Source organism: Panthera uncia, chromosome F1 (genome assembly GCF_023721935.1).
Source record: "Panthera uncia isolate 11264 chromosome F1, Puncia_PCG_1.0, whole genome shotgun sequence".
In the NCBI taxonomy this organism is placed as follows: Eukaryota; Metazoa; Chordata; class Mammalia; order Carnivora; family Felidae; genus Panthera; species Panthera uncia.
The window spans coordinates 24,534,896-24,545,691 of record NC_064813.1 but is presented as its reverse complement, the minus strand read 5'-3'; the positions used below and the strand labels follow the sequence as shown (position 1 = coordinate 24,545,691).

Sequence of the window (10,796 nt, the reverse complement as noted above, 5' to 3'; positions counted from 1 at the left end):
TTTTTTTTTTTTTTTTTTTTTTTTTTTTTTTTTTAGTTTCTGTTTCATTTATTCTGCTCTAATCTTTACCAACTCCTGCATTCTACTTGCTTAGGGTTTTGTTTGTTCTTTGTCTAGCTCATTTAGGTGTAAGGTTAGGTTGTTTGAGATTTTTCTTGCTTCTTGAGGTGGACTTGTATTGCTATAAACTTCTTAGAACAGCTTTTGCTTCATCCCAAAGATTTTGGATGCTGGTGTTTTCAATTTCATTTGTCTCCATGCAATTTTTTATTTCCTCTTTGATTTCTTGGCTAACCCATCATTGTTTAGTAGCATGTTATTTAACCTTCAGGTATTTGTGGTCTTTTTAGATTCTTTCTTGTGGTTGATTTCTAGTTTCACAGCATTGTGGTTGGGAAAAGATGGTATGACTTCGGAATTTCTGAGACTTGTTTTGTGGCCTAACATGTGTGATCTATTCTGGATAATGTTCCATGTGCATTTGAAAAGAGTATGTATTCCACAGTTTTAGGTTGGAATGTTCTGAATATATGTTAGATCCACCTGGTCCAATGTATCATTCAAAGCTACAGTTTCTTTTTTGATTTTGTCTGGTAATGTATACATTAATGTAAGTGGAGTGTTAATTATAATATTACTATCAATTACTTCCTTTATTTTTGTTATTAGCTGTTTAATGTATTTGGATGCTCCCATTTTGAGTGCATAAATATTCATAATTCTTATATCTGCTTGGTGGATTGTTTCCTTTATGATTATGTAGTGTCCTTTGTCTCACTGCAGTCTTTGTTTTAAAGTCTATTTTGTCTGATATAAGTATTGCTACCTGATTTATTTTCACTTCCAGTTGCATGATAAATGCATTTATGTCCCTTCACTTTTATCTGCACGTGTCTTTAGGTCTGAAATGAGTCTCTTGTAGACAGCATACGGACAGGTCTTGCTTTTTATTCCATTTTGTCACCCTATGTATTTTTATTGGAGAATTTAGTTTTTTAACATTCAAAGTAATTATTGAAACTGGACCACTTTCTTATACCATATACCAAAATAAATTCAAAATGGATTAAAGACCTAAATGTGAGATCTAAAACTATAAAAATCCTAGAGGAGAATACAGGCAGTAATCTCTTTAACATCAGCCATAGCAACTTCTTTCTAGATATGTCTCCTAAGCCAAGGGCAACAAAGGCAAAAATAAACTATTGGGATTTCATCAAAATAAAAAGCTTCTGCACAGTGAAGGAAACAAGCAACAAAACTAAAAGGCAACATACTGAATGATAGAAGATAATTGCAAATGACATATCTAATAAAGGGTTAGTATCCAAAATATATAAAGAACTTACAAAACTCAACACCCCAAAACTGAATAATCCAATTAAAAAATAGGCAGAAGACATGAACAAACATTTCTCTAAAAAAGACATTCAGATGGCCAATCAATACATGAAAAGATGCTCAGCATCACTGATAATCAGGGAAATACAAATCAAAATTACAAGAAGATATCCCCTCACACCTGTCAGAATGGCTAAAATCAGCACTACAAAAAACAACAGGTGTTGGTAAAAGATGCAGAGAAAGGGGAACCCTCTTGCACTGCTGGTGGGAAAGCAAACTGGAGCAGCCACTCTGGAAAACAGTATGGAATTTCCTCAAAAAGTTAAAAATAGAACTGCTCTATGAACTCTATGATCCAGAAATTGTACTACTAGATATTTACCCAAAAATACAAAAATACTAATTCAAAGGGATACATGCACCCCAAGGTTTATAGCAGCATTATCTACAATAGCCAAATTATGGAAACAGTGTCCATCAATTGATGAATGGATAAAGAAGGTGTGGTATATATACACAATGGCCTGTTATTCATAAAAAAGAAAAAAATCTTGCCATTTGCAATGACATGGATAAAGCTAGAGAGTATTATGCTAAGTGAAATAAGTCAGTCAGAGAAAGACAAATACCATATGATTTCACTCATTTATGGAATTTAAGAAACAAAACAAATGAGCAAAGGGGGAAAAAAAGAGAGGGAGACAAACCAAGAAACAGACTCTTAACTAGAGAACAAATTGATGGTGACCAGAGGGGAGATTGGTGGGGGGATGGGTTAAATAGGTGATGGGGATTAAGTAGTGCACTTGTGATGAGCATTGGGTGTTGTATGGAAATGTTGAATCACTATATTGTATACCTGAAACTAATATTACACTGTATGTTAACTAACTGGAATTTAAATAAAAACTTTAGGGGCACCTGAGTGGTTTAGTTGGTTAAGCATCCGACTCTTAATTTCGATTCAGGTCATGATCTTGTGGTTCGTGAGTTTGGTCCTGTATTGGGCTCCGTGCTGACAGTGTGGAGCCTGCTTGGGATTTTCTCTCTCTCTCCCTCTCTCTCTGCTCCTTGCCTGCTCTCCCTCTCAGAATAAATAAATAAAACTTAAAAAAAAATGTTAAAGATTCTCTAGGCTTACTGATAGTGACTATACATGCTTTATATACAGATGTTTAAAAATCAACCATAATCCTATCAACAAAGGTAAACAACCACCATTAACCCTTTCCAACTTCATTCTACATACTTATATAAGTTACATAATTGGATCGCACTGCGTATCTAGTTCTATAATCTTTTATCTTACATACACATTGAGCACTTTCCTAAATCACTAAAAGTTTTTTGTTAATATAAGTTTTACAATTACATAATATCCTATCTTATATCATCCTTTATTTGACCAGCATCTTATTATTAAAGTTTTATGGTATTCCCAATTTTTAATTTTATAAATATCACTTTGATCCCTCAATATATAAATCTTTTTCTGCATTTCTGATTTCTGTAGAATAAATTTCTAGAAATGAACTTTTTCATTTTCATTTTTATTTATTTTTCTGTACGGGGGGGGTCTATTTATTTATTTTTATTTTTTCTAGCTTTATTGAAGTAACTGAAATATAATGGGTGAAACTATTTTAAAATTCTTAATATATTTTGGCAAACTATCTTCTTTCCTTTTTTTTTTTTAATGTCTTTATTTATTTTTGAGACAGAGAGAGACAGAGCATGAGCAGGGGAGGGGCAGAGAGAGAGGGAGACACAGAATCCAAAGCAGGCTCCAGGCTCCCAGCTGTCAGCACAGAGCCCGACACGGGACTCGAACTCACAGACTGTGAGATCATGACCTGAGCTGACGTCCGATGCTTAACCGACTGAGCCACCCAAATGCCCCTTGGCAAACTATTTTCTACAAAGGTTATAAAACAGTTTCCTTAATTTGTGGAGCACTTTGTAACCAAGATTGAAGATATGCCAGATTTCCTTCCAATCATATGTTTCCAAATTTTTTCTTTGTTATTGTGTGAATCTGTAGCAGGCAGAATAATGGCCCTCAAAGATATCCATGCCTTTATCCTGGGAATCTGTGAATATATTACCTTCCATGGTAAAAGGGACTTTGCAGATGTGATTAAGGTTAAGGAATTGAGATGGGAAAGTTATCCTAAATTACCAAGTTAGGCCCATTCTAATCACAAGTCTTAAAAGACATGCACCTTTCCAACCTGCAAAGAACCAGAGAGATACAGTCTGAGAAAGACTTTGAAGTTGGATGAAGGAGACAAGTCATGGAATGCAGGCAGCTCCTAGAGGCTGGAAAAGGCAAGGAAACAGATTCTCCCCTAGAGCCTCCAGAAGGGAATGCAGCCTTGCCTACATCTTCATTTTAGCTTACTGGGCCCATGTTAAATTTTTTTCTATAGAATTGTGAGATAATAAATTTGTATTGCTTAAGCCACCAAACTTATGGTGAATTGTTGCAGCAGCAATAGAAAACTAATAGAGCATCTAAAGAAAAAAACTCAGAGAATGAGGTCCGTAGGAATAATTTATTGTGACTTCAGAACAAGGAGCATTTTATAGCACTGTTGATACTTCAAGTAAGATTAAAGAAGCAAAGGCAGACAAAACAACGTCTGAATTGTGCAGCACTACCTTAAAAAGGTCCCAAGAGCTAGCTTCACTGCCACATTATTCAAAGAATTAGAATCTGCCAATATACTATTCTGCTTTTCCCTGTGTTCTCCCCATTTTCTTCCTATCTTTCTAATGATTAAAGGTCTTTGGCAAACCCCTAGCAGATTCTAAAGCAACCTATCTGTGATCCTGCTTGGTACTTTTGGAGTGGGAAAGACAGCAAATAATCAATGGATTGCATGTAAAACCTTAGAACTTGATAGAATTTCTAGGTAATTTTAAGGATCTTTAAAGGTTTTATAGAGTACAGGGTCTATCATGAAGTGTTGTGAGAAAAGCCAAGCCAAGCATATGCTAGAATACCATCCTCTATTTCAGTCAGAAATGCCCTGCTTTAATGTGATGTGTGTATCAGGCTTCCACATAACTTGACTAAAAAAATCCCAAATTTACGCTACCAATATATATATATATATTTAAGATAATGATATAGTACTACCTCCTCTTATTTTATCCACATGAAAAAGTCAGAGAAGTCATGAAAGTTCCAGGGAAAAGCTACACAAAATCTGGAGATAAGCAAACCTCAAAGAACACTAAAAACAGAACATTATTGAAAAATAAATCCCACGTTTCTATTATTATTTTTTTTGTAGTCTCTATGATTGAAAATATGCCATTCTTTATCTGTAAAAATACCACTAACTTACTTTTCCATAGAACATAGAATTGAATTGTTTTCAGGTAGTGTGCAATGTAATGAATTTCAAACACAAATTTTTCTTGTGACCAAAACAGCAGATTTGAAATATCTGAGGCAAGGATACCATTTGTGATTATAGATATTAACGTCTATACAAGGATAATTAATCTCTAAGGGAATCAAACTTATGACATCAAATATGCCACAATATTTAACCTATAGAATAGACTTAAAAAAGCAAAATCTTACCAGATGAAGTGTTGGAAGTCGATGCATTATACTAAAAGGGTACCTTTTCATAGGAAGAAATTTCAAATTTTACCAATAGTTTTCTGATCCACTGTTTCTGTCCTAATCTAATTAACCTCATAATTCAGATAAATGAAGATTAAAGGGAAATGATGGGAAAAGGGGGCCCAAGTCTGTTACAGCCTAAATTACTAGTTTTAAAGAAATGCACTTTTGAGGGGCACCTGGGTGGCTCAGTCAGTTAAGCATCTGATTTGGGATCAGGTCATGATCTCACGGTTCCTGAGTTCAAGTCCCACGTCAGGCTCTGTGCTGACAGCTCAGAGCCTGGAGTCTGCTTCAGATTCTGTGTCTCCCTCTATCTGCCCCTTCTCCACTTGCGCACTCTCTCTCCCCAAAATAAATAAACATTAAAAAAAAAAAAGAAATTTACTTTTGTTATTTAAGCAACTGAAACTAAGCTAATAAATATTGTCTGATACAGTAGATTCCATTTAATGATTAACTGTGCACAGGTAAATGGATGCTAATATCCCCCTTTCTTTTTATTTATATTTTAATTTTTTTATGTTTATTTATTTTTTAGAAAGATAGACAGAGTGTGAGCAGGGGAGGGGCAGAGAGAGGGAGACACAGAATCTGAAACAGGCTCCAGGCTCTGAGCTGTCAGCACAGAGCCCGATGCAGGGCTGGAACATACAAACTGTGAGGTCATGACCTGAGCTGAAGTTGGACGCTTAACCAACTGAGCCACCCAGGCACCCCAACTTCTTTTTATGCTATTAATTTGCTTAGAAACTTAAAATGGACACAATCTTTGTCAATCTCTGTTTAAGTATCAAAGCAACAAATTAGGAAGGTCATATTTTCGTCATAAAAAGAACTGATAATTTCACTCAAAAGAACAAAGATCAGGTAAAAATTATTTACCTCAACCAGTATACCAACAAAAGGGATAGAAGCTTCTTCATATTTCACAAAGAATAACTCAGGATTAGTCTTCCAGACTCCAAGCCATTTGTCTTTCAACTTTAATTTTTCTGACAGATATTTACTCATAGCCCCATCAGCATCTTCTGCCTAGCAAAAGAAAAAAATATTTATGTAGAAGGATATGTATAAATATTTTTACTGATTTCTATTTAAATATGGGACCAATATACCCTTAAATAACTTTAAAACCCTGAAAAGTCATAGATTTTAACTGAATTTATGTTTACTGGAAATATCATAAACATTAAAACCTTAAAAAGATCTATTCACTCAATAGAGTCATTCAGTGCTGAGACATCTACTTGTTATTTATATTTAAGTAATTTGTTTTATTAATCCACTGAGGAGGAAGAACTGCAATTATACCCTTAAAAAGAGTAATTATCATATTAAAAATAGCAATTATTTTTTGAACTTTAGAGATATAATAACCTATTTAAAACATATTCATACATAAAAATTTAAGACAGCACTCCACTCTATAAACAAACAAGCATATTAAGCATTCAATAAATGCTTTTTTAATTAATTTTTTTAATTAAAAAATTTGATTTTTTAAATTTCAATTCAGCTACCTCAACTACTGTGAAACTCAGTCATTACACCTCTGATTAATGACACAATAATTTATATATATAAACGTTTTTCAACTGCCTTTCAGAGACTTCATCTTCTCCAACCCTCAGTATCAGATATAATTAGGCCATTAATAGTGTCCTAGTTTTCTCGTAATGGTGTTTTTATTTTTTTGTTTAAAATTTTTCTTAATGTTTATTTACTTTTGAGAGAGAGAGAGAGACAGAGCGCAAGTGGGGGCGGAACAGAGAAAAGAGGGAGACACAGAATCTGACAGAGCCCGACATGGGACTCGAACTCCTGAACTCGGACATCATGACCTGAGCCCAAGTCGGATGCTTAACCGACTGAGCCATCCAGGTGCCCCGCGGCCACCACAGGTTCTTTACTGCCCCATCCGTTGGAGATTAAGTTTCTATTTTTTAATTCTGATTATCATCAGTGCAATGAATATCTTTGTACACAAAATCTCTTGCTATAACTTAAAAAACAACAACAAAATAGGTTAGAATCATATTTGCTCTAGTCAGTGTTGCCAGGTACCGACGGATCTTGGATCCGAAACATCATTCCACATTGCAGACTCACGTCTGGGAACCGTGGAGTGTAGACCTGTTCAGTCCGGGAGCCACAAAGTGTCGACACGTTCAGTACTGTCCGGTGGAAGTCAAGGCTAAGTCATCGTATCTCAAATCGTCAAATGGGAAAACGTAAGCTGTAAACCTGGGCACCGATGAGGCCTATCGATCTCCGGGTGTTGGAAGCTCCCAGAAAGCTGGGAAGCGCTCCACCGCGCCGCCCCCCTAATCGATGATGGCCTTTCGGACGGAACTCCTAACGGTAACGCGCTGGGATCGGGTCGGGCCGGGCGCCCCGGGGAAGGCGGAGGCCCCGCCGACGCTGAGTCACCTGAACTCTGGGAACCGCAGGCTCTGTCGGTGCCCCGCGGGGAGGACCCCGCTTCCTCGCGCCGGCCTCTCACCTTACAGCCCTGCAGCACCTCGTCGCAGTAGAGCGCCACCTTCTCGTCGCGCCACATCCCCCTCATGGGGAACATGCAGACTGGGGGCAACGGCCGCGCCTCCTCTTCATCCTCCTCCGGCACCGACAGGAGGGGCTCCTCCTCCTCCACCTCCGCCCCCTCCTCCTCCTCCTCCCCCACCTCGGCCCCCTCGGCCCGGCCCTGGGCGTGAGAGGCCGGCAGGAGCTGCAGCCGCCTCCGGGCCGCCTCCCGGCCCGCCTTCCCCTTCACCGGGCGCGGGGACGCCACCACCGACCGCACCCGGGATGCGGCGCTCTTCAGGGTCCCTACCGCCCGGGTGGGCGCGGACACCCCTTTCTCGCCTCGCCTGTCGGGGCTGGCGGTCCGGACGGAGTCCTCCGGCCCGGGAGCCCTGGCCCCCGACGCCATCTCCCCACACCGCAAGGGCCGGCTGCGGCCGTTGGCCGCTTTTCCCGCCCGGAGCCCGCTGGCCAATGGGCCGGCAGCACCTGCGGAGCCCGCAACGAGCGCAGGGACCTCGAGCGGCGCCGGGCAGGGGTGAGTGAGGTGGGGGATGGGGTGTTCGGGTGGGGGTGGGGGCTGGGGGGGCGCGGCTCGGGGCGGGAGCGGGGTGGGAGGGGCGCGGGGTGCTGCGGGGCGGGGCCGAGGTGGAACGTGAGGCACTCGTCGCGGCGCCCCCGGTAGATGGCGCCCCCACGCATAATGCTCCCCCTACTCCGCGTTGCCGTTCCCCCTGGAACCACCCGGTGACAGAATTCTCCCCGCAGGGCCCTCCTACGTCTTCAGGGTGCTTGTCAGTCCCCCCCCCCCCCCCCCACCCAGGTCATCAGGACCTAACTAATACACCTCCTACCACCGCACACACGCGTGTTTGTGCAAACACAACCAGAAAGAAAATTTAGTTTTTACACTGGAGACCATAGTACCTGTGCTCATAACCAAAGGACACTCAAGTGACAAATCCAGAGACCTAGATTTTACCCTATCTAGTCACACGGGTCCCAAAAGAAAGCTTGCTTTACATTTTGAACAAGACACTCATTTTCTGTCGCAAAGGCTAGGTTAGTCTATTTTCATGTCTCTGCTGTGCTGCTCAAAATTCTCATAAACGATTATCTTATGTAACCGTTCAACTAGACTCAAATTTCCAGCTGGAAATTTTGCTGTGTGCAAACTACAAATACCCTCACAGTAGAGGTCTGCTCAAGATAACGCATTTTGGAGAAGAACAGAGACCACTGGTTTCTGTTACATTACTGTTAAAAGTACATGGATCCAGTTGGAATACCTTCTGTTTACACTCTAGCCCTGAAGTACTGTGCTAGGGCCAACAGCTCCCACAAAGACCAGCATTGGGAAAACACCTGCCTTCCTTCACACTTATCTGGAAGGACACTGTGTTAAGTTTGGAGTTTATTTTGAGGAAAATATTAGTATTCATGTTACTGTAGTTCAGGGAGTAATTACAACATTTATCATGTTTTGACTCTAAGTTTATTCCTTTTCTCAGGAGTCTTGGATTTTGTTTAAAATTGTACCTAGCCACAGATTTCACTCACCACAAGTAAAAACTAGATATGCTAACATTTCTTCAAAAACTTCCAAAACAAAACTCCCCCAAAACAAAAACAAACCAAAAAAACCCCAAAAAACAAAAACCACACACCACAAGCAAAGATTTGAAGAAACCTACTATGTGCCAGGCAATGCATAGATGCCAAAGATATAGAAATAAAAGACAGAATTCCTATCCTCATAATCTTTTTTTATTAAAAATTGTTTTTTAAATGTTTGTTTTTGAGAGAGAGAGAGACAGAGTGCGAGTAGGGGGAGGGGCAGAGAGACACAGAATCCGAAGCAGGCTCCAGGCTCTGAGCTGTCAGCACAGAGCCCAAAGGAGTGCTTGAGCTCATGAACCGTGAGACCATGACCTGAGCCAAAGTCCGAAGCTTAACCGACTGAGCCACCCAGGTGCCCCTCTCCTCCCCTTTAAGGCCTTTTCCTTGCCAATAAAATGGTGAGTAACAGTTTGTGGTGGAGTTTTGCTGCTGAGGTAGTGCCTGAGGCACACACCATCAAGGTTGAATCAGCATCTGCCTTCCTACAAGCAGTTAAAACAATTCTCACATTTTATTAGTGCTTCTAACTAGCAAGGCTTTGGGTGGTACATGAGGCCTGCTCTATTCTCTGTCTTGGGGGGTAAAAACTCATTTCCCCTCTTTTTCTTTGGAGGCTTTTCCTTGAATTGGCTTTTCCTTCCCACTGAAGTGTTGGTTCTAGATCGGGGCCCCAGGTGGAAAGGGCAGGCTGCTGCCAGGCGTGTGTGGGCTCAGGACTGTCTAAGAGGTACAAGAGAATCTGTGGTGCCTGCATACGTGGGCTAGTGTCCACACCGGGTTTCATGGCCAGAACCTCTGGTCTTGTTTCTTACAAAGACCTGGCTATGGTAGGGGGGTGCCTGGCTATGGCAAAATTGAACTTGAGAAGTCTAAGGTCCTGGACATCTTTCTTTATCTCTTGTTTCCAAGGATCTGACCTGTAGCCATTGTTCTATCTTGCTTCACTTCAAATGTCCTTCCTGCTTGTCTCAACCTGTCAAAATTCTCCTAGGCCAGATTCCAATACATATCTCTCTTCAGAACTAGCATTTTTCTCCTCTGTGCCTCTCAGAGTACTTTCTGCAGTATTAGACACACCGAAAACACTTCATGTACAGGGACAGATATTTTTTATCCCCGGTACTTAGCACAGTCCTTGCACATAACTAGTAAAAGTTTTAAGAAGTGTCCTACTACAGGAGTATAAGAAATATTTTTTTCCAACATCTGAGTTGAAATGTGTATATGTTTTCTCCTCCCCTAAGATGTTACTTCCTTGATAGCCACTCAGGATCAGGTTCTACTCATCTTTACGTCCGCTGCAGGACTTACATTGCATGTGGGTTAAATTCTACAGATTAATGTGAATATTCACAGGCTGTTAACTGTCTTTGTGTTGGGCTGTGTGGGGGAGCTCTAGGCTAAATCCACAGGCTGTCTCCAATATACAAATGATCTAAATTACAAAAGCTTTGGGGCGCCTGGGTGGCTCAGTTGGTTAAGCGTCACACTCTTGATTTGAGCTCAGGTCATGTTGGAGCCCAGCCTCAGGCTCAGCACTGACAGTGTGGAGCCTTCTTGGGATTCTCTGTCTCCCTTTCTCTCTGCCCCTCCCCAACTCACATGTTTGCATGCACATGCTTGCTCACTGGCTCTCTCTCAAAACAAACTTAAAAAGATAAATTAC

The 10,796-nt window shown here is 40.7% G+C and overlaps 1 protein-coding gene across 1 annotated transcript in view; it reads right to left on the bottom strand.

Moving 5' to 3' along the window:
• SHCBP1L (SHC binding and spindle associated 1 like) overlaps positions 1-8,026 on the bottom strand; it is a 37,369-nt gene extending 29,343 nt beyond the window's left edge. The window contains exons 1-2 of the mRNA XM_049634118.1: positions 7,491-8,026; positions 5,870-6,019 (exon numbers count right to left, since the gene is read on the bottom strand). Of these exons, the coding sequence (XP_049490075.1) occupies positions 5,870-6,019; positions 7,491-7,919 (579 nt within the window). The 5' untranslated portion in view covers positions 7,920-8,026. The remainder of the gene's footprint in view (positions 1-5,869; positions 6,020-7,490) is intronic.
• Positions 8,027-10,796: the final 2,770 nt, after the last annotated feature.